Here is a 23,816-nt window from a genome sequence, read left to right as displayed (position 1 = left end):
CCCCGGCCCGCCATCACCAAGGCCAGCAGCTTCAGCGGCATTTCGCCCGGCCTCGTCCGAGGGGACAGCACGGCCAGCAGCAAGAGCACCGGAAGGCTCTCCAAAACAGGCAAGAGGAGGGAGGGCGGGAGATGGACTAGGGCTGTGTAACACAGCTGTCCTACAATGTTTAGATACTAGAAGCAGTTTCCTCAGAATATCCTCAGTTTGTTTTAAATGCCTGAAATACAAAATAAAGCCAATAGTCAATACTTTAATTACAAGTGTTTAATGAATTGTTTTTGCGAGTAAAAACTATCATCTTGTTTATCCGATTAAGCTATTTCTGTGACTTACTGCTCTTGTTCTAAAATGAGGCCAATTACGTCGCACAGGTAAATTTGTGAATGTAGATGGAGAGAGCTCTCTTTTCAAAAATGTCTCTCACTTGGGTCGAACATGTAATGTATTCAGTCAGTCAAATAGACAAGTGCTGTGTCCCAGCATGAAGAGGAAAAATGTGCTAATTAGACAGTACACTGGGTGAATGGGGAACAAGAATAGGCATTTTGCATATTAAGCTCCGAGCAAAGTCCGCTGGCATTCGGGGCACTTGAGGTCTTATCAGAACAAGTGTTTGTTGTCCTGCCGTGGTCAATAAAAGTCTGTGGGCCACCCTGTAGCTGGACAGCTGTCAAAACTGATTACCATACAGCAACATGGTGATGGAAGAGGCTCTTAAAAAGTGTTGTAGCAGCAGTAGTATAAAACCTAGCAGTGAGGAGTTGCTGCATAATGTATAAGCCTAAGCGCCGGGAAGTGCCACGCACGCCACCCAGATGAAGTCAGGACTGCTCTCCAACTGCAGGTGCTTACTCCACAATATGATACATTTGTAACTTGACTGGCTGAGATTAGATGAAACGTGTTCTTCACCGCCGGTTTGCCTTCTTTATCTCAGCGAGTGCAGGACAGAAATTCTTGGTTGGCCTCTGCTCTCCATTTCGCTCCCTGCCGCTGTTTCCGTCTGGCATTTTTCTATTTTTTGTCAATCTCTTTTTTTCTTTTTCTCACAGAGTGGTAGCAGCAGCAGGCTTCTTGCCTGAGCAGTTTTTTAAGTTGTTTACGAGGCGGCTGGCTGCCCTCACTTGGTGTTTTGGGACTATAAGTCGAGGAGACATCTTGCCTGTGCTGCCGTGTTCTCCTGTGTTTGCCCTTCTCCTAAGCCCTCAAATGATCTTTCCTTGCAACAGGCTGAACTTGGATAGCCTATATATGTCATCTGAAAAGAAAAGTCTATTGTTTCTGTCTTTATGATATTAGTTTTTGGTCCAAAGTCACAAACCTCACTTCGTCTGAATCCAGTGATGGAATGTAAATAAGTAAAGTGTTGAGGTGCTTGTAGTGTACCTCAGTATTTCCATTTCCTCCCCAGCCTTTAAGAGGGAAATATTTTTCCATCACTACATTTATTTGACCGCTCTAGTTGTCGTTTTTAAGAACGTTTTGCTGAATACTTCTGTATGTTAGTGAAATTATTTAGTAGAGTATTTTTGTATTGTTGTATTGCTACCTAAGCAAAGGATCTGGATACTCAAGCAACCTGAATTTAAAAAGGAAATTTAAAGTGTGCAGCCATCCAAAATCCTGAATGCCAGATTATGATGCCAGTCCCTCCTCCCTGAAATAAAGGGCTCCTTTGCGCATTCACCATTTTGCACGACACTGGGTAATTATCCAGGGAAGACATCCATCACAGACGGTGCAGAGACACCAATTTTTCCATCAACAGTTGCCTTCAGAGACCAGAATGCAATTCAGCCACAAGAGAGGTTGCATTATTAGCAAGAGACACGACTGCTTCATTATCACCACCAACTCTTTCCACCCTTGTGAATAAGACATACTAAATGCTCCTCCTCTCAAAGGATGTGTAGGCAGGAGATGATGACCTCTTTGTTCTGCCTTTCCTCAGGTTCAGAATCATGCAGTAGCGTCGGTTCCTCGTCCAGCTCGCTGTCCCGTCCCCAGCTGCCTCTCCCAATTTCAGCCCCGTCCTGGTCCAGCATCCCCGGCGCACCTTTAATCCATCCGGCTGCTGACAGTAGAGGCTCTGGGCACCCGGAGATGATCAAGAGCGCACCCCCGCAGCTACCACCAGCTACAGACGTAACAAACTATTATGTGTTGCCGCTGGAAGCCTCAGGGATACCACCCGGCAGCGTTCTGGTCAACCCACACACAGGTGGGTGGTACGGTGCCTCCGTGTGAAGATGAAAAGCCAGAATTTCTGTTTGGAAACTCCATTTCACCAGATCAAAAATCACACAAAGGCACAGAATTTCTTTCTCGAGGGCGGTGACCCCAATCTCAACCTACTGCATAAAATCAAAGTAAAATTTTCCCAAAATAATAAATGTTCCTGTCTTGCAATTTTATGGTTTACTCTAATGAATATTCATGACTTGGGGACAGAATTACAGGTTGGCATGGGGCTGCACTCGGTTTGTCTGTCAAATTAGTAGTCAGACCAAAGCATGCTGATCAAAATGTACTGAACAGATGGGAGGAATCTGTAAATATTCATCATGGGCCGAACACACAGTTGTATACTTTTGAGCTACAAACTGAACTTCAAGTGATGCCAAGGTTGTTTTATTCCTGTTGACTCTTCTCTCATGGACCATGTTTGGGCGTCTCCTTCCCTGTCATGAGGAGCGTAATCCATGTGTTTCCTTTTGTGTGATGCTGAATTTTTAGATTGTGTACAGCTCATATCACTGTGGTTTTATGCTCTCTTATGAATTTAATTTGACAGGCAAGCCTTTCATCCACCCCGATGGCAGCGCTGTGGTTTATAACCCGGCCACTGTCGGCCCCGCTGGTGGCAGGAACCCACAGCAGGGGAAAACCCCACAGCAGCCAATCCCTGCCCCAACACAGCAGCAGCCAACCAATCACCTCCACTCCCAGGTCAGTGGGACTTTTTTTCTTTTTCAAAGTGAATTCATGTAGTGCACAGTGTTTTTTTGTAATGTTCTCTATCCTAAGAAGCTTACTGAATAAGATGAATTGTAAGGATGCCTACAGAAGTAAACTAGCATTATTTCCAAGGCCTGGGAGCCACTGTGTTGCTTGTCCAAAGATGTAAGCTCAGCAGTTAAATAGGGTTATGGTACAAGTCTGGTCATACATTTTTACTTATAATACTAGGAGTAAGTGGCTCTACACTGTAATACAACACAAGAACAATACTGTTTCTTTGTTTCTATGTCTTCTAGATCAGTGGTTCTCAATTTCTTTCACATCAAGGACCCCCAAATTGACACAAATTGACCACAGACCCCCATTTGATAAGATTTTTGCTTTTAGGTGTTACATTACAGAAAGTGTATGAAACCCACAACTCAAGTAATTATACATTCTCTCATTGTATTACTTATGGATGGAATTATAATGAAAACAAATAAATAAATAAGGGACTCCCTGGAACCCCCCTTAAGGACCCCCGTGCCCCACTTTGAGAAGCACTGTTCTAGATGGATTATCAGCTAGCTTCCTTTTTTGCCTGAAACATGTGAGCTTTGACCTCAGTCTTCTACCGTGATAACATGTATGTAGCCATCAAGTGCGTATTTAAGACTCTCTTACTTTGTCTATGAAGATTCTCAGTCATCCAGGTCATGGTTATCCACAGTTATCCACTTTCTAATTTTAAATCAAATCAGCTTGAAACATTAAAAAGTCAGATAGAGACCAAGCTAATGTTAGCTCAAATCTACCAGCATCAGTTGTTGAAATCAAGGGCCCATTGTTTATTATTAATTTATCTATTTTATTTATTAAATATACTGTAAGCTGCCTATGTGACCGACCGGCTTATCAAATGGTCGTTTGAGGCTCCCCACCATTTTACTTCCTCCTTCGTCCAGTCTCATCTCCTTTCCCTCTGTCCGTTTCTTCTTCCCTTCCCTCCTCAGCCGATCTGTCCTCCTCTCCAGCTGTCCTCTGAGCCTGTCCACAACCCAACGGTCTCGTACTCTCTTCCTCCTCCTCTTCCTCCTTCTCAGTTCCTGCCAGTCTGTCCTAACCAACAGTACACTGTGGTACAGAACTTCTTCCTTCCATATTAATATTCCTACTCCCCACTCCATCTCCTGTCAGACATGGCTCATTAAGAGTATATTTATAGACTTTTTTTTTTGTCTGAGCAGTTAAATTAATAAATTACACTCTGACACAGATGTCCAGATATTCTGCTCAGCTTGTGTCGGGCTAAAGAAATGCTCTGAGCTCTATTTTGACCCAGGTCTTCGTACTGTATCTATGTGCCTTCTATTGAGCTCCTTTAATAAATTCACTTATGTGATTTTATATATATATATATATAATGTAGCTGCATTATTTCCCACACACACGTTAAAAGGATGTAACATATGTGTGTTACCAGAAATATTTTCCTATTTAAATTGTGATTTTTGCCAAGTAGAGTTTGGTGTCCACCTTCAGTGAGTCCGGAGGTTTAGCTTAGCAAAGTGTTTGTTAATGGTATGTAAAATCGTGCAGAGCGTCACCAAACCTCAAAATAAACCTTATTATTACTCCAGTTTTACTATTCACTTAGGTTTTTTTGGTGGAAAGGTGTATCTAAATCCAGCAGGAGCCATTCCCCACATATAGATCATGCATTCACTTAACCTCATTTCTGACCTGGTTTTAGTGAAAGACATGCCTCTGTGACTAATTATGCCTGTGGAAAGTTCCATTAATATTTAATTCATCACCAGATGTTGGCGCTGAATAATCCATGACTAAAAACACTACACTTTTTCCAACAACTTGTCAGAAATGACCTGAACTGGCGTGCCGTGGTGATGCAGATAAATAGTTCACTTTATTCTCTGCTAGTCTCCGCAGACCTGGGTCAGATTTTAACCTTTTGCATTTGTTTAAACCTTCAAGCTAAGTCTAGTTTAGCAAATGCCTTTGATTTAGCACTTAGCTTAGAAATCAGCCGACTGTCTCTGGAGGTTGACTCTATTGATCCATGTTCGGAGCAGATTAAATGATTAAATTGCTATGTTCTGATTGTCAGTGCCCTTCTGCGCTATATCTTTTGTGTATCTGGTGGTGTTTACCTAAAAGTTTAACACTAAATTTTCTCTACAGTCTGACGCCCTGAACTCCCAATTCAGTCACATGACTCTGGCGCAGCAACCGGCCAGCGAAAGTGGGGCTTCAGCTCCGGACGCCCGCCACTATCCGACTGTATACCACCACCACCCCTCCTCTGTGGTACTGCAGGGAGCTCAGCAGCAGCAGCAGCAGCAGCAGGTTGCTAGCTATGTGATGGCAGGGCCATCGGGAGGGCACCCAGGGGTGCTGCAGGGTCAGCACGTCCCGCTCCCGACCCCTGGCCCCAACCATGCATATCCCAGCTCCACCCCGGGCCCCGCTGCTTTTCCTGGGTCCACGCTGAACCAGCAGCTACTCCAGCAACACACCTACATCCAGCAACCTGTCCAGCAGGTACGTGTGCATCTAAAATCATGCTGGCTGCTCATAACTGTTTCAAAATGTGCTCATTTGTCTGTAGGCCTCAGTCATGAGTCACCCCTACAGTGGAAACCACATTTATGACTAATCCGTCATTTCTCCTGTTGCTGTGAAGTGGATTTAAATGGGACTGCCGATGTGTCGTGCAGTCATTAAATTCGTGTTATGCTTTTTTTTACAGATGTCCTCGTGTTACTGCTCTTCAGCCCACCACCCCCACTGCTCCAGCCAGCAGCAGCACTACCGGCCCCCCGTCAACCCACTGACCTATAACTGCCCTCAGAGCCAAAACCTGCCCCAGCAACAAGGTGTGAACACGGTCATTTTAAAGAAAACTGTTGAATTGCTTTATCTTCTTAAAAGAACATTTGGCTGATAGTTTGTGTCATGCTTGATTTTTCAGCGGTGTAACATGTTAAAGATGAAATCAAGACCCTGTTTTTAAAAAAGAAAAGTCTATTTTACTCTTAAATTGTCATTAAATGAAAAGTTGTTTGGATGAAAAACACTTTATATAAATTATAAAACAGGTTACCCTTTACTTCTCCAGATTACAGTGATAAACCAAAAGCTTCAAATTTTTCAAGTAAGGCTTTGAAATAGTTGCATGATGGATCTAAAGACGAATCAAAGTATGTTTTAATGAATAAGGTCTGCAGCCTCTGATGTGAAGCAACCGATTTTTCCTTGAATTCTCAGACTTCATGTTGTCACGAGCAAAGCTGCATCAAAAGTCATACAATATCAGAGGCTTTGTTAACTTCCTTCTTTCAGCTCTTGGATAGTATTTTTTTTTTTGTTGTTGTTGTTGTTCTTGTGTGTTTCTTCACAAGGGAGCTATGTCAGCCGCGGTCCAGTAGCTCTACTGAAGGACAAATATTACTCCCTGTCTTTCCTCTCCGGGAGTCATCCACTTGATTATTCTGTTTCTGTTTTGTTGGGGGGGGTTGCCTTCACCACAGGAGTTGAGATTGTTAGCTCCTGCTTGGTCTTTCTCACACACACGCTCGTACACACACACACACACACACACACACACACACACATACTCTCTCACTGAACTGGATGTAACGTTAGCTCGATTGTGTCACACACACACACACACACGAACACACTGGTGCACACACGTCTCTGTAAGTGGCTGCGGCACTATTCTGTCATCTGTAGGCTGCAAACACGGCTTCCCTGCTGGGGACCTGCAGAATAGGCAGCAGACAAATGAAGCTGACCTACAAAGGCAAAGGACAGCAATTATTTTTTCAGGGAGCCCAAAAAAATTACTTCAGTGCCTCGTTTCCCTTCTGTTTTTGCATTAATTATAAAAACAACAATATATACGACCAGCTAAAGGTGAAGATACTGTGGTGTGGCTTGCACATGTAATAAATAAGTTATCAGTGGAAATTCTCTGATGGCCCAGCCGGTGAGTTTCCGCTCACTTGCATCAGACAGCCACCGCCACCTCAGTGCTTTGGCTTCAGTCATGGTCATTCTAGGAAAGCAGCTTGTATTATATGTGAAGGGATTGAAGGATTTGTCTTCCTCCCTCTTTACTGTTGGATGATGTTGCTACAGTTTATTAAAAGGCTCTCTGACACTGTACGACAAACTGAACATCATTGCTGGAAAGAAAATGTGACAAATATTACTTTCAGTGGAAGTAACATGAAACAAAAGCACCTTTCTTCTTTTATGGAATGATGGAAACCTCCAAAATTTCAATTATACTTGCACACAGAGCTGAAATTATTAGTTGATTAATAGATTTGTCTAGTCAATTTATCGTTCATTCTCTGGTTTCAGCCTCCCCAATGTGAGGATTTGCTGCTTTTCTTTGACATACATTATAATAAACTCTCTCTCGATAGATAGATAGATAGATATCTATCTATCTATCTATCTATCTATCTATCTATCTATCTATCTATCTATCTATCTATCTATCTATCTATCTATCTATCTATCTATCTATCTATCTATCTATCTATCTATCTATCTATCTATCTATCTATCTATCTATCTATCTATCTATCTATCTATCTATCTATCTATCTATCTATCTATCTATCTATCTATCTATCTATCTATCTATCTATCTATCTATCTATCTATCTATCTATCTATCTATCTATCTATCTATCTATCTATCTATCTATCTATCTATCTATCTATCTATCTATCTATCTATCTATCTATCTATCTATCTATCTATCTATCTATCTATCTATCTATCTATCTATCTATCTATCTATCTATCTATCTTTATTTGGGTTTTAGAACAGATAAAACGAGAAATTTGAAGATGCCACTCTGGGCTCAGGGAAACTATAATCTTAATCTATCTTCTTCCCTACCTGCTGAATTCAGCAGATTAGTCGATAATGAAAATGAGTTGAAACCCTAATCGTAGTATAAACTAAATGTAATTTCTAGAAAAATATGGCAGAATGTTCTCAATCAAAGTGACATTAAAAAATAACTTTCGTACTTGCAAACAGTTTAAAAACAGTACATGAACCAAATGCAGAGAGCCGGGCTAAAACATTGGGCGCTGCAGATAAACTCTACAGGGTCTGTTATGGATTGAACAAGGCCGGGCAGCTGTCTTTTATTTTGTTTGAGCCTTTCAAGACTGGATTCCATTTTAATTTGCTCGGTTTTCAGCGTCTCAAGGTTTTTTCCGGGAGGTTTTGTTTTTTTGTTGTGTTTTTTAACCAAAGAGGGGGAAGCGTACTGAGCCTGAGAGGCGGGATGCGGGGCCGGGACGCTGTCTGAGAGGCCTCTATGAATCTCACAGTGAACCGGTCTCTTTTTCAGCCCCTCACTCCTCACCTGCATCATACAGTCATCATGTGGACGGACATTGTGTGCACCCAACGCAAAGACTCAAATTGGCCTCCTCCTCACCGGACGGCTCTAATCCCTAATGTGCATAAAAACCGTCCATCCTCCGAAAGCACGATGGTGAACGACACTTATGATAAAGGGACAGTTGGTCATTATCCACCACTGAAGGAATTTTCTAAGTAGAGAAATCACAATCGTCCCTCATCTGCTGCTTGATGGAATGGAATAAAATCGGGTGCGTTTGATATTATAGCCATTTCATGCTTGGTTTGTAAGTGAAGGTGGGAGAGGAGGGTGGATAAAAATAGTCCTCCCCCTGTCTGTTCCTCGCGGAGCGCACTCATTGTCTAGTTGTACTTCTCTCCCAGGGCGGCAGACTGTAAAGACACCTTCACAAAAGGACGTCCTCTCCTTTGTCACTTGGATTACCACATGTGTGTGCGTCGCGAGGGACAGTATTTTCAAATGTCTCTTTTTGTCACCTTGACATTTAAGCGTCTGATTTCTCCCTCCGGCTAGGAATAAGCGCCGCCATTTCAGGCCATTCGGGGGAAACGGACAGATCCGTGTGACTTTGCGTCGTCTTTTGGGTGTCATTTTCTTCGGGCGCTCTAAATGTGTTTTTAACAAGTGCTGTAGAATCCCATTTTCTGTTTACCTCCTGAACGTAATGACTCGGAAGTGGAACTTGTATTTGTTTTTCTTTGTTCAGGCAGAGGGAGTGGCCCAGCCAGTCAGGTTACAGGTTCAGACCATCCCAGGCTAAATCAAATCTACTGACTTTCTCATTTATTCCAAGTGCCTCAAACCTGCTTAGCTGTAACAGCTCAACTCTGCGAGCCGACCCCCGACTTCCACAATCTGCTGCTTGTTCTTATGTTCTCCTTCTGATGAAAATCAAATTTCCCTTTAAGATCAATAAAAGACTATTTCCTTGTAAAATCTTGATAACCAAGCTTTTATGAGTGGCGTCTTTAGCTATGTTGCACAGGAATCATGAATATTAATTGCAGTGTTTTCTCATTATTATCACCGTGTTCCCATCAGGAGTCTCTTTTCATTCGGTCACAGCGTTGTGCCTTTCTCATTTTGCCTCAGTGCACCAAGCCGTGATGCCAAACCCAGCGTCCAGCTACCAGACCATAGTGGGCGTGCAGCCAAATCCCAACCTCGCTCTCACCGGCAACCAGCAAAGCAATATGGGCAACCAGATGCAAGGCATGATGGTCCAGTACCCTCCAATGCAGTCTTATCAGGTATTGTGACGATGAGACGCCTCTGCGGGCTTTCCTCCTGTCTGCGTCAGATTATTATTCCCAGTCTAAAAATGAAAAAGCGTGCTCAGTTAATTTTGTTATGAATGAAACTTGCTGTTCTTGACACCATTGTTGCTGCTAGTGGCTCTACATTCTTCTCAAGACACAGGAAGAGAAGAGGCCTTCAAAAATAAAAGCGTGCGCTTCATATTAGAAGAGAATGCCATTGTTGACTTTCGAGTTATTTGTCCTTAATATTATGGAAAATACAAAAGTACGAGAACTCCTACAGTGGTATTCATAGCAACTGATGCGTTTAAGATTTCATAGCTTTTGATCCAGATAAGTTTAATAATATCTGTTGGCATTTTTTTTGCAAATGACAGACCTTCTGAAAAGGCACTTACAGTTTTGTGTGTGTGCTGGAATTAGCCAATAAAGCCAGCTTTCTGTATTTTGTGGCCGCATTTGCATTTTTTCTGATCTGTTTATCTTTTCCTTTTTTTTCTGCAGCAGGTTTCTGTACCACCACAGACGTACCAGCAGCCAGTGTTTGTGTCCTGTCAGCCGGGACAGGGGGCAATGGCTGTTGCTGGCATGCAGCCCTGCTACAGCCTGCTCCCCCCTAACCAGCACACCACTATGAGGTACTCGCTCAGATTAAACACAGATGCTCTACACATGTTCTTGTCTGACAAAAGTAATGATAAAGGATCATTCTTTGATATATTAGGTTATTTTCTTTCAGATTTGAATAGAGATGTATGCACTGTACCAGCACCAAGAGAGACCAGTGTACTGGAATAAACACATACACTCAATTTACATACATACTCTGACATAAGTACTATATTTAGATGTGGTCAGAGAAGAGGTAGTTGAGAAGCTTGAAGGTGGATAAAGAAGCTGTTTATTTATAATAGTATCACAATTATTAAACTCATTTATAAAGCTAGAATCAATAATGGTCTTTTTAATAGCAGCAGAGAAACATCTTCAGTTTACTAATCAGGTGTTCTTCGTGGCTTTTAATGAGTCTGTTATCCAGCCAGATAAACAATTAAGCTGACAAATCTTGGAAGAATTGCCATCAGCCGATATGAACTTGAGGATTATTGATTATTATAGATTTTTGCCAGAGACAATATTACCCACACAGCGTGAGTAAAATGAGGTGTACTTTTAACAAAACATATGAACATTTTAAATCTTTAATTAAAATAAATACAGGGCAGCAAACTCATCACCTTTCAGTGAAATTCAGCGCTTTGATTGAAAAAAGACCCCCATGTGATCCATGTAGAACCAGGGAGTTTTATTTGTTGTTGTTGTTGTTGTTATTATTATTATTTATGGGGAGAGGGGAGAAGTGCTTGGGCATCCTATTTCAGGTAGCAGGTCTGAAATAGTTTATAGATTGGTAAAAGTTTTTTTATTATTATTTTTTATACAAACTAGTTGAGAGTTTACATTCACATCAATACGTTGATATGAGGGCATAATAAAATTTTTTTATTAAAATGATTTCTTGAACAATTCAGTTTACATCGATCCATTTAATAATTATTCTAAAGGAGCTGTCTAAAACGTTAACACAGTTAATCGTGTTTACTGGTTCAGCCTTTTTCTCCAAAATTAACTTAAGTCATGTTTACGCAGATAATAAACTTACTGTGATTTATGTTCATCCTTTTTATAATGACAGCTTCTAATAGCTGAAGGTGCTTTAATCGAGTTTAGATTCAATCATTAGCTCGCCTGTAGATATGCTTTGTCCCAGAAACTGATTTGCAGGTACTTGATGCTGTTTCTCACTCCTGAAGGTGCCTGTTATTTATAGATCTAACAGGCCTGATGAGTGAATCCCCAAAGCACCTCCGAGCCAAGGTCATCTTTGTTCACTGTGGGGGAAAAAATGAAGTTATTACTACGATGCTTTTGGTGAAGCGGGTCTGCCTATAGCTGATGAATGTCGACTCTGTCGCCCTCTCAAAGAGCTTTAGTCATTTTCCTCCATTACTCTGCTGGTGTGAAGTAGTGTGCAGCTCTGTGCTTGCTCTCATTATAAGCTGATTGATAGAACTAGCTCACAGAAAGCAAAACATGTAATTAGTTTGCTCCTCCATGGACCCAATCAATCTGGCTACCGGTGAGTGGAGCACTGCTGGGACTATTGTGCACACTCGTATAAGTAACAAACATGAACACAGCCATGTATGCAGTCATCACCTGCCGAAGAACAATGTAAAGACACACATACGCACACACACACATGCGAGGAGAGGTCACTCTCTCATTGTCCCAGCTGTAAAATGAGGCTGCTTTAGTAGGGCAGTCAGTGTGGAAATGATTTATGCGGCAGTGTTCGAACGGCTCAGTCTTCTCCCATGAGGACCAGCTGTCCACCTGCAGCCTGCTTTTTCACCAGCTGTACACGAGTCCCCGCAGGCAGGTTGCTTACAGAGCAGAGCACAGCTATTTTGCAGATGGACTTAAAGTTAAATTCCAAATTTAATACCCCAACTGCAGCGTTAAGATCTCAGAGCTCCCGGAGATTTACGTCTGTGCTGGTTTAGAAGTGATTATTAAGATTTTTTTCTAATCACTTTTACGGCCAACTTAGGTGTGAGCATCGTGCTGGACACTTTTTGGGGTTGTTTTCAGCACTTCCGCTGACAAATTTGGCAACATTTAAACCTTATTTCATCTTTATCCATCTATTTTCTGCTGCTTATCCAAGTCCAAGTCGTGTTTAATGATTAGTTAAGGAAATTATTAGGAATTATTGTTATTAGGGCTGCAACTAACAAGCGTTTTTATTGTCCATTCATTTCCTGATTAGTTTTTAGAGCAGTTGTTTGGTCGATACAATATGGGGCAATAATAAAAACTGACCATTACAATTACTTAGAGAGAGATAGACAGAGATATTCACAGCTTACTACACTGTAAGATAATGACAAGCAACAAATTTTCACATTTGAGAAGCTGGAACCATGAAATATTTGCCGTCTTTGCTTGAACAATGACTTAAACGATAATCAAAATAATTGCTGAGTAATTTCTATTTTTCGATAGATCAACTAATGGTTGCAGGTCTAGTTTAGTCTAGTTTTATGCCAAAAATGTGGTTTAAATGTCAAATAAATTGATGCACTTGGTAAATAAGTCAAGGTCTTATCCTCACTACTGATTTTCATTTATTTCTTTTATACTTTGGTCAGTATGACTGTGAAAAAGGTGGTATTAAAATAGTCTTTTTCCACTTCAACTAGGACCCTTCAGAAGCCCTGTAATAAGACACTTGGTTTACTCTGTGTGTGTTCATTCACAGTTCAACAGTGAGTTTCCTGCCTGCCCAGATGATGGAGCAGCTCCAGTTTCCTCAGACCTCGTCTCCCTGCGTCTCCCAGCAGCACCCAGGCCAGCAGTATGCAGGTATGCCCCCCCACCACCACCGAACCACAGTAAAACAGTCCGAAGCCTAGATTCAAACAGCAATCTGCAGTTTGATCACGCAGCAAAGTGAGAATATTCTCTTTTCAGTCTCTGACATTAGCCGCCCTGGAGATTCCCCATCACTGCCAATGCTCCGACATTCTTTATTTTTCCCCATCTCTCAGTGTCAATAACCGCAGAATGTATTCCTCCATAGCTTCGACCCGGGCTTCTTAATGAAATAATTTTCCCCGGGTTTACTTTGCCATTGTATGTGCTTCAGACGCATGATTAGATTTACACTCTGGATTTTCAAAATGAGAAAGAGTGAGGCGTGATGATGACAGCTCCCTGGAGTTCAGATAAGTGAAAGTGATTTGCACATCCACCTCCACCTTCCTCCTGAGCTGCGCGCAGGTTAAACCGCCAGTGGGTCGACCACTGCAAACGTTCAGTCAAAATATTAAAAGTGACTTGCTCCTAAAGAAATATTTTCTGCTTAATTTGTCCTGATTATAGTGAAGAGTGTATCTTACAGGCATGACAGCAAAATGTTTGCTGTTCAATACAAGACCGTCAAACATTAAAGGAGTATAAGGGGCAGCTAATATCGCCTGGGAAACAATTAGATGAAACTACCAAAGTGACTCATAAATATCAAATTAGAAGTTTAAAACTATAAAAATAACCCATCTTTTCGTGCACTGCCTGTTTTGTATTGGCCTGACGAGGGCTCAACGAATCGCTGTCCAGAGGCCCAGGTGGGGCAGTCTCCTTACTAATGACCTTTATTATTCATGTCTGATTATTATGGGAGAGAAATGGAGGGAGCCATCATTTCCAGCCCACCAGTAATGAGGTCAGATGAAGGTCTCGCTGCGGCCTCACCTACAGCGTCACCAGTAAACATTTTTAATTGGCTAGGCCGGGGCCAGAAATAATCTGCAGATTAAGTCCAAATATCCAGTGTCCTTGCTACTGTTGTTGGGCAATAATTCATAAATCAACATTGGCGTCCGTTGTGCAAAGTTTTCAGTATGATTTCCACCTAATGTGAGCTTTATGTAAACAGGAATTAATTAGCTGGAAATATATTGTCATTTTTGTAGTTCATTTGCTTCTCAACCTTTTGATTGTTTTGTTTTTTTTTTAAGTCACATCAGTCACGTTCATGCGTCACAAACTAATAAGATAATTGGATCTCCCGGATCATCGCGGAGGATTTAGCAGGAAAAGGGAATGGACCCTGTTATTGCTGCTACGGATGTGCCCTTATAATCAAGGCACTTAGAAACCTAATTGCTCGGCAGCTAACGGCGTGAGAGCGGTGTTTTCACTGATGAGGTGTGTCGCTGAACAAAAGTGCTGAAAAAAGAGATTTTCAGCAAAAACGCGTTAAATCTTTCAGGTGAGTCTGGTGCATAAATGAGGAGTTTATTTTGATGAGTTAAATAAAAATAAGTAGTATTAAGTGTCTCATGTCTGCCTGACCTGATTTGCCTCTTGTCAGCACAGCATTAATTTCAGCTTGTGTTTATTCGTTTTTTATTTGTGTTTGTGTGCAGGGTTGTTACCCCCAGGCCCTGGTAGCAGCATGGTGATGCTGCAGATGACAGCGCCCGCCTGCCAGCAGCCCCGGGCCCCCTCCCCCTGCCAGCGGAAACAGCCCAGCCACAAACACCCGGGCCCCGACTACCAGCGCAACCGCAGGCCTGCTGAGCTCCCCCCGCCTCCAGATAACACCCAGGTACAAACGCTGCTCATGTGCATCGATTGGGCAAAGACTATCCCTCAAAACAATACCACTTCCCAGACATTGGATGAAATAAAATTGCATTTTTGTGGTGTAAGATTGTATTTACAACCTTATAATAACCTTATTGAGGTTGTCTTTTGAAAATAATTAGCTCAGTGGCCCAGAGGGTTTAACTTGACGTCAACAATTTCCAAATTATTTTAAAATACATTTACTCTGGTAATGTTTGCGACATAGGACAACACCAGTATGTGTCAGAAAGTTAAGACGCTCACAAGAAAGCAATTTGAAAGCCAATTTACTTTGGTTGTTTGAGTCTGACAGTGACGTGGGAATTGTCCCCTTGAGCTAGACCAGGCCTCCCTGCTGCTCCAGGCAGGTTAAATGTCGTAGTAAATAGACTCTGCAAATGAAGTCAACACTGGTGTAACCTGAAAATGAAGAGAAAATAGTCCTTAGCATTAGGGTGTGATGGTACATTAGGGGGACTAATGTGGATCGAATGGTACATTAAAGCAACAACAGAATGGCTTTGCCAAAGAGAGAAATAGCCCTGGTTGCTATATATATTATTTATTATTTTTTTTTTTAAATGAAAGTGATCGTTTTCCTCCCCCTAATCTCTCGCCGCACCGCCGGTGTCTTGTTTGTAGAGCAGCTTGCCCTCGTCTCCGGCACTCACTCCTTCGCCAGGCCAGCCGCCCAGCGTCAAGGGCCTCCCATCAGGCATCTCGTCCATCCCTGTCATGGCCCAGCACCCGCACCACCACCCCCCGCCGCTCCCTACAGCTTTCTGCCACAGTGGACAAGGTCAGAGACGCATGGGCCACCAGGGTGTTTATTCACTCACAGACATAGACTGTACATAAAAAGCTCACAGACAAATATTAAAGAAAAGGTACATTTACCAACTGATCAATACTTAATCCAGAGTGTGCAATGATACGTTATTTTGTAGAGCAGCTATCATGTAAAGAAAAATTTCATTTGAGCTAACAAAAATCTATTTCGTGCTACAAGAGCACACAATAATAACCTCAGTTTTACTCTCTTGTCTTTTCTCAACATCCCTGGTCTGTAGTTTTCCATTTAGCCTGCGCTCTCACTAGAGCTGCCACAATTATACCTAATAGGAAAATTGTCATTTCTGATAGGCTGCTTTGTCTCCAGTCCAATTGCTTCTAGGATTACCTGTTGCTAGCGAGGTAGGGAAGCAGTGAGAGAATGGGAAGCAGGCACTTTTGGTTACATATTTCTTTTCTTTTTTAACCCTAATAAAATATAATTATAGAGTTAGTTTGTACTTTTATTAGCTTGCAGCCTAGCTCTCTTTGGAGGTAGCTAGCTAACCCCTGCCACATAAGCAGTAGCTAACTAAGCTTAGCTTACTTAGGTGGCTAATATGAAAGTTGTAGTTCCTTTTAAAGAAAATAAACTTACTCTGTAGTACAAGTACCCATAAAAATGTATATAGCCCTGAGTTGAATTAATTAATATAGCTAGCTGACTTACTAATTACTATTAGCCACCTTTTAAAACATGCTTTTAAACTGAAATTTAGCACACTCTGTCAAATCTTAGATTTTATTTCTTTTTAGATGCACAGTTACAGTTAAGAGTTTTTTAAGGATCAATATTAACGATTATAATGCCTTTTCTCTTTTGTAGCTGGAATTATGAAATTGGCCAACTAGCTTAGCCAGCTACTGCTTAACTAACTGAAGTTAGCTCACTACCTTGCAAGAGGACTAGGTTTCCAGCCAATAAACGACCAACTACCTTTAAAAAAATGACTAAAGGTTCATAAAACTAAATATATAACCACCTCCCACTGCTTCCATAGTACCGATATCCCTACTAGCCAGTCGGATTACAGATACAGCACTAATCAGAAATAACCTAACTGTTATTTAGCACCAAATAAATTTTAGTTTGCTCAAAATAAATTATTCGGCACAAAAGTTAACATAGTAGATGGTGAGTTTTTTGTTTGTACTGAAAGTATGTGTTTTGGCTGACATCTAGGTGAAGCGCACTACTCTCTACTGGGCCAACCTCTCCAGTACAAACCCTCCATCAGACCTCCGCTGATCCACACTGCTCACATGGTGGCCAAACACCAGGTCAGGAAGACAAACGCTTTCCTTGTTACACTTGATTTGACATCTTTTAAGTATCACCAATAAAAGTTGAAAAAAGATGGAACGTGTTTTGCTAAAACCACTACACATAATGGTTGTCATTGTGTTGATATATGAATATCGGGGTATCTTTAGGATTTATGACCCATATTACATTCCAGGTCAGCCAACATCCCTCCCCTGCCTTCCACAAGTAAACTTACTGTTGTCCTGTCTCCTCAGGGTCCACTGGGGGTTTGGCGTAGCGGTCATGGGAGGAAGGCCAGCAGAAAACCTCTGTCTTCAGATCTCAGTGTAGGTGAAGCAGGTAATAGGAAGTCCAGAGGGAGGCTTGAGTGTAGACAGCAGTCATTTTTAATCCATCAGAGGTTCTGACCGAAATGTGACCTTGCCTCTACAAAAAGAAGCACCAAGTTGAATTCGGGTATATTATAAAGTGATTTATATGTAGTTTCTTATGGGAACTCAGGCAAACAGTTTTTCAAAGCATGCAGTCCCGAGTGAAACATCAGCTTTTAGATCACAGGACTGTTCAGATGCTTCACACGATAACTTCAGCTGCCGTGTAGCCTATTAAGCAGATTAACTGAAATAACGTCAGGTTTTTATTGTGTCAAAATATGCTTGCTGCGCACCGTAGCTGTGGAGAAAGCGTCTGTTTGTGAATGTAAGCAGAATAAATCACAGACAGGGCAGAATTCACACCTGGCAGTGGAACCTGCAGCCCCGGCGGTATTGTGCCGAAAGAAATGTGCTGATTATTTCAAATATGCCGTCGTATTTTTGCACTCACCGAGATATCTTTTTGCATTATTCAGGTGCTCTTGTCAATAATCCCACTAGTACAATCAAAAAGGGGGGGTAGTATGCCCAATGTGTCGGTGGAAAGTTCAACATTACATCGCTGCCTCTAAAATGTCACGCTTTGTGGAAATCAGAAAAGCAGCCTTATTTTTAGACTGACACTGTTTGCATTTTTAAAATGTAACCGATCAGGAATCAGTAAAAACACAAAATTAGAGTATTTTTATAATTTTGGTTGAGCACACTGCAGCAGGTTTGACTGCCCTTCCAACTAAAGCTTTAAAGCTGACAGCAGCAGTTTATTGAAGCCTCCCGATGGTGCAGGTCTGAGTTTACTCTTCACCCATGACAGTTGTTTTATTTACTGGCTCTGCTGCTCACAGCGCTGTCTGTGTTTGTCTGCAGTGAGCAGTCAGATCCTGGAAGTGACACATCCTCCGGAGGGGATCAGCTGTACAGACTCCCACCACCTCCTGGCAGAGCTCTGCAAAGGGGGCGAATTGATCCAGCGGCTGTCGGACCATCAGCCCAGGCTGTGCAACACCACCAGAGACGCTCCCAGCAGAGACCTGGCCTCATCATACTCCATCTTTGCCATGCTACCCTCCAGATATGCTGCCCCGGGCACCACGCTCCACCACAGCGCCCCCCCAGGCCACCTTAAAACTCAGAACTAGCACCAGACACAAAGGGGAGCTGTGCGACTCGGACAAGGTCGGCTCATAGCTGCTAAGAACTCGGTGCACCTACGGAGCGCCACATGAACGCACATCCAACCACCTGCCTCTGCTGCCTCAGTCTGGACTGTCTCAGTTCACGTCCCAGGCTGTCCAAATCAAAAAAACGTATCAAATGTTTGAAGAATGAATGTTCACTTTTATTTAGTTTTAGTTCATTTTATCATTTTTCTGGCCGACAGGTTTGTGCTGTGTGGGCTCAGAGCGCCACCCAACAGTTTGGTTTTCTTTGTGAAATGCATCCGTGGCTGCTGAGCTCAACTCGAGGCCCCCCCTTCTATTCTAAAAACCTAGTTTGCTGTTCAAAAGTGAACGTGTTTGGAGAGCTTTGGGATTTACCAGATGTTTGTGACTCCACTGTGGCTCTTTTTAATAGCAGGTGCATGAGTGTTTACAGCATCACGTCGAGTAAAACGTACACATAATCTACTTGTTTCTGGTTCAAGAATGTTTTCGGGCCCACTTTTGAAAATTAGACATGTGAAATTGGGGCTCTGTACCATATTACTGCATTTCAACTGAGCGTTGACATCACAGCAAGTGTGTTATTTTATTTAATATTCATCAACACTTCAGTCATCTGTGTCCGAGCTTGATCCCAGTCACTGACTCATGAAAGCTGGGCAGCATTTTATTTCCCGTTAGGTACACAAGAATGGGTTTCTTCTTTCTCTTATAACAGGCTCCCAACAAAAACGCGCAGCAGCACTTGTACATTGTGAGCCCATACAATAATAAACACTGAATAATAGATATACTACCTGAATTATTTAAAATCACTTTTATACACAGTGAATTTTGGATTTGCACTGAAGTGATGAAGGAGATGGAGATTTGATTGGACAGGGTCTGGATTTTCTTTTATTAACCCCCTCGTACCTGTTTGTTGCACTCGGCCAGGCCACTTTCTTTTATATTTAATTAAAATGTTTATATGCACAAGAAAAATGCAATCAAGTTTGTCACTCTACTCGGCTTCTTATTTTATTTTTATTTTTTTTTTGGATTTTGTTTGTGTGAATCATGAGGTGTTCTGTGTCTGGTGTGGCTTTTCTTTCTTTCTTTCTTTGTTTTTTGGTTTGATTAATAAATCTTTGCACCACACGTGTTGACATACATTTTTCCAAGTTAAAAGGCAAATGAGTTCGCTAACTTGAGGGTCTATTAAAGTGTTTTCTTGAAGGAAGATATTCTTTCAGTGTGTGCGTGTGTGTTTAGGTGGAGGAGGGACAACAGATGAGGCAAGTCTTTAGAAAATGTTGCCATGGCGTTTGTACCTTTTTGGGCAATGCAGATATTTGCTTTGCTTAGCAGACTAAATGAGCCATTTTGAATAAACCCTTTTCTCAGTGAGTAAAATGTAGACAAACGGAGGCAGCTAGTGGACAAACGGTGTTACTACATGTGAGCAAACTACACCTCCAGGCAGAGGGGAAAGTGAAACTAAAAGCTAACAGTAAGGTAACTCTGTGTGTGTGTGTGGCTGTGTAGCAACAGCGGGCATGTTTAAATTTCGCACGTTTGCCGTTAGTAGCCGTTAGTTTGGACGTTGCTAGGCGGCTTCATGTTGGCTGAAGGCGAAATGGAGGCCGACGCCTGGGACAAAACCAGGACGGTGGTCGTGTCCGGTGTGCCTAACGTGTTGCCCGCCAGCAGGATGATTGACAAGCTGACTATTCATTTCCAAAGCTGCCGGAGAAGTCACGGAGGAGACGTCGAGGTGGTCAGGTATCCCACCAACTCGGACGGGGTCGCGTTTGTCGCTTTTGACAAAGCTGAAGGTAAACTAACAGGTTGTTAGCGTAAACAAAAGCTACAAGCTTAAAGTTATGGTGTGTGTCTGTAAAGCTGTCCCCACTTCCTGGAGTACAAGTTAATAAGTCAACAATAAACAGGTTGGTTGACAAACAAAACACCATTTAAAAACTTTAAATAAATAACGTTAGGTTGTAGCTCCAGTTTGTGCTTTTGATGTATTATATTCCAGGCACAGAGCATAAGCATAGGCACACGACCATCTTTGAAAACCTCAAACAAAGATGGTGGAAGGAAATGACATTATCCCCTAGCTCATTTGGGACAATGGGAACACAAATGTCTAATATTTCACACTTTTATTCAAAGTAATGGTTTTTGCTAGAGACGCCTCAAAAAAGAGGAAGAGCATATGAATATTCTGGCTACATGCATCAGGAAATGCAGTCTTATATTGAGAGATGTTATTTTTGTTTGCATCCAACAGCCCAATATTTTTGCATCCAGATGGCCAGAAGAGTCTTTCTGGACATAGATTCAGAGCTGCTGCAAGTGTTGTTTAACAACCTTCTGGGTTTTTCATGTATTTATTTTACATTTACATTTACTGATTTGGCAGACGCTTACCCAAAGCGAATGAATCTTATTAGCTGTGAGCTTAATATAATGGGAATGAAAATACCTTTAACCCAACTGTGCTGTACATAATCCACTTTCCATTGTTGAAGTATCCTGTTTTATGCCATAATTGGTTCCCATGGGAAGGAATTGTGTTTCCCATGGGAACCACTTATGCAGCACACTATGTTTTGTGGACAGGTGAAGTATAAATCAAACATTTATTTACATGAAGTGCTGCCTGGATGTATGCCTAGTTGATGAATGGTTTAATTTGTCATAGTCATGTGCTGTCATAAGCAAGCCAACATCAGGCTGGTAGATAATGACTTAAGGCTTCGTGCATGGTCCATGACTAGAAATGACAAGCATCATTATAATGTTGACATGGGAAGAGACCATAGCAGAACAGTACAGTACTCTTGGCAGATGCAGAGAGGGTGGTGCGAAAGCAGCAACACATCATGACTGACGATGAGTTTCCTGACAACTACCTTCTCACGGTGTTCCCCTTCACTAGAGATGTAAGTATGACCATCAGTGTGGTTTAAAAGTATAGATTAAAATCAAGTAATAACAATAACATTTTTACCAAATGGTGTAAGACACTAAATCAAATATGTTTTTGCTGCAGGTGTTTTTGTATGTACCCAGGGCTACGGTCAATCTCCCCATATTCGGCAGAGATCAAGCAGCGCTGATTCAGAGTCTGCAGTCAGCTCACAGGTCGCTACGTTTCCGACCTCTGCTAGAGCAGAGAAAAGCCACCATTGAGGGGCCTTTCACTGCCGTCAAGGCCCTGAGAGAGGACCTCATCTGCAGGGCCAGCCAGCTTCAATCAGTCCAAACTTCTCCCTTCAAACTAAGAGAAACTCCTCTTAATCCGACGGTAATATCTCATCATGAGGTTGTCGGCTCTGTAAGCTGCAGCGGTTCTAACACTAAGCTGGAACCAGCGAGCTCAAACAGCTTATCAACGGCGCTGCAGACCACAGGTGAGGGAACTGAAGTCCAAAGCCTGCTCTCAAATGCAAAACCTCAAAACGCTTCCTTGAGGCAAAAAGTTTCCAATGAGAGTTTGACAGCAGGGAGCTTTTGCGACACACAGAGTGATGAAATAAGGGAGAAAAGTCCTCGGACCAAGCTCGAAATGCCCACAGAATATAGACCAAAAACCAACCCCAGACAATTCAGGGAGGAGATCAATGCAGGGATTGCATCTTCCTTATCAGGCATGGAGTTGCTCCCTGCAGAGGGAGTATCAGCGAAAAACCCTGGAGATGACGATGTGACACAAAAAAGCAGCAGACCAGACAGGATTTCAGCAACCATGACCATAAGAGAAAGTAAATTGGGCTCCCGCTACAGCAGTACTGACCGTCTGAAGAAATCGCATCAGAACAGCTCAGCCTACACCGCCGAGCTCCTCCAGACCGGACTTAAAGATGTCTTGACGTCCTCCGAGGGCGACGTGAGTGCAATCTGTCCAGAGGATCCTGAGGATACGTGCATCTGGGTCGATTCAAACATATTCAGATACATTGAAAAATTTCACAAGAAGGCATTGGATAGATGCTTGAGAGGTCTTCATGCATCCACTATGGATATGGAAGGAACCGACCTCACGCGGATACTGTTGACCGAGAAGCAAACCTCCAAGACGGCCTCTAGGATCCAGGGGGCCTTGGAAAACCTGAAGTCTTTGGTGGAGTTTCAGCAGTCGATCTTAAGAGTTCATCAGATCGACTATGACGAGGAGGAGCAGCCTGACAGAAAGAAACTGATTAAGATCTGCGATTATGTGAATTCCCTGTACGATGACGTTCTATATATGTTGGAGGAATCTCACATAAAAATCATCGGCCCTTCATTCTCCAGTCACCGGTTCTATAAGGGAGTGGAGGACAGAATTAGGAAACTAAAGGACACTCTTGTAAATCACTGAGAATTTATCAGCAAAAACAAAATGAATGTACTTTTACGACTGACCACAAGGTGGTGCAGTTGTGCTGCATGTTGCCTTCATAAAACCAGCTCCTGCACAGTTCTTGGCTAAAATCAACATCTATATTTTGTTATTGTTACAAGTGTTTAGTTACATTACAGCCATGGTTTTGTTTCCTGAGTTCAACTCATACGGTTAGATTTCATATTCCGGGCTAACATTTAAGAACTACGCTCTTGGTTTCTTTGTGTTTCTATGGTGAAACTTGCCTTTTGTTTATGTGTTGATTATTAATTAGGCCTTTTAAATAGCAGGTCTTAATCCCATCCATGTTCTCACAGCAGTAGGGATAAGTCTTAATTAACCTCCTCACATCTTAATTACAGCAGATAGGCTGCTAATTAAAAACAAAACTGACAGATGCCAACTAGTCTCACATAATCATTTCTTCTTTTTCTTCTGTCCAGAGATTTTTGACTCTCACTTTATCGCTCATTATATGAGTTTAAATGTTATTTCATTACATAACCCTGTGTCGGATTTTTGTCAATAAATCCTTTTCTTTGAGGCGTTTCTCTGATTTTTTTTTACCTGGTAAACTAGAGTCTAGTCTATTTCATGGCAGATGGATGGCAAAAAATCTAAGCTCCTAGATAACACATTTTAAAAAGTTAAATGTAAATGTACACCATTGAGGCTTTAAAGACTCCCTCCAGAAGTGTTTTAAAATATAAAAAATACTTTGCAATAATTTATATATTTTGACTGACATATTTTTTCACAGAATCCATTAATATGCAAATATTATTAATTTCAATAGGACACGAGATGTCTTCTGCTTCATGTAAAAGTCCATACTTGGAGTATGAGTGCTAGAGGTTTCAAGTCTCCACATCAAACTAGTGTAAATTTTATACTGAACCAGAATTTGCCTCCAAACCAGTTGCACAAAATCCTGCTTGTATGTCCAGGTGTTTAACTCAA

The 23,816-nt window shown here is 41.9% G+C and overlaps 2 protein-coding genes across 3 annotated transcripts in view; both read left to right on the top strand.

The window, feature by feature from the left end:
- The window catches only part of LOC119901941 (R3H domain-containing protein 1-like), a 45,828-nt gene extending 26,210 nt beyond the window's left edge, over positions 1-19,618 (top strand). Inside the window, 15 exon segments of the mRNA XM_038717741.1 lie at positions 1-109; positions 1,955-2,224; positions 2,798-2,952; positions 3,960-4,085; positions 5,149-5,508; positions 5,717-5,843; positions 9,481-9,638; positions 10,152-10,285; positions 12,973-13,076; positions 14,642-14,823; positions 15,486-15,642; positions 16,858-16,955; positions 17,196-17,280; positions 18,183-18,424; positions 18,426-19,618. Coding sequence (XP_038573669.1) covers positions 1-109; positions 1,955-2,224; positions 2,798-2,952; positions 3,960-4,085; positions 5,149-5,508; positions 5,717-5,843; positions 9,481-9,638; positions 10,152-10,285; positions 12,973-13,076; positions 14,642-14,823; positions 15,486-15,642; positions 16,858-16,955; positions 17,196-17,280; positions 18,183-18,424; positions 18,426-18,503 — 2,385 coding nt within the window. The 3' untranslated portion in view covers positions 18,504-19,618.
- Positions 19,619-19,883: 265 nt separating this feature from the next.
- On the top strand, positions 19,884-23,403 carry LOC119901966. Of its 2 annotated transcripts, XM_038717779.1 has the most exons (4): positions 19,884-20,295; positions 20,757-20,852; positions 21,317-21,411; positions 21,522-23,403. In XM_038717779.1, exons 1-4 carry the CDS (start codon positions 20,079-20,081, stop codon positions 22,830-22,832), a joined length of 1,719 nt encoding a protein of 572 aa, XP_038573707.1. In that variant the 5' UTR covers positions 19,884-20,078; the 3' UTR covers positions 22,833-23,403. The 2 variants fall into 2 exon arrangements, with proteins under 2 accessions (XP_038573707.1, XP_038573716.1); XM_038717788.1 differs by lacking the exon at positions 20,757-20,852 and having other exon boundaries at positions 19,902-20,295.
- Positions 23,404-23,816: the final 413 nt, after the last annotated feature.

This window comes from Micropterus salmoides, unplaced genomic scaffold (assembly GCF_014851395.1).
Source record: "Micropterus salmoides isolate LMB-PRFRI ecotype aquatic unplaced genomic scaffold, ASM1485139v1 Ms_hic_scaffold_1, whole genome shotgun sequence".
Classification (NCBI taxonomy): domain Eukaryota; kingdom Metazoa; phylum Chordata; class Actinopteri; order Centrarchiformes; family Centrarchidae; genus Micropterus; species Micropterus salmoides.
This window is presented reverse-complemented; position numbering and strand designations above follow the sequence as displayed.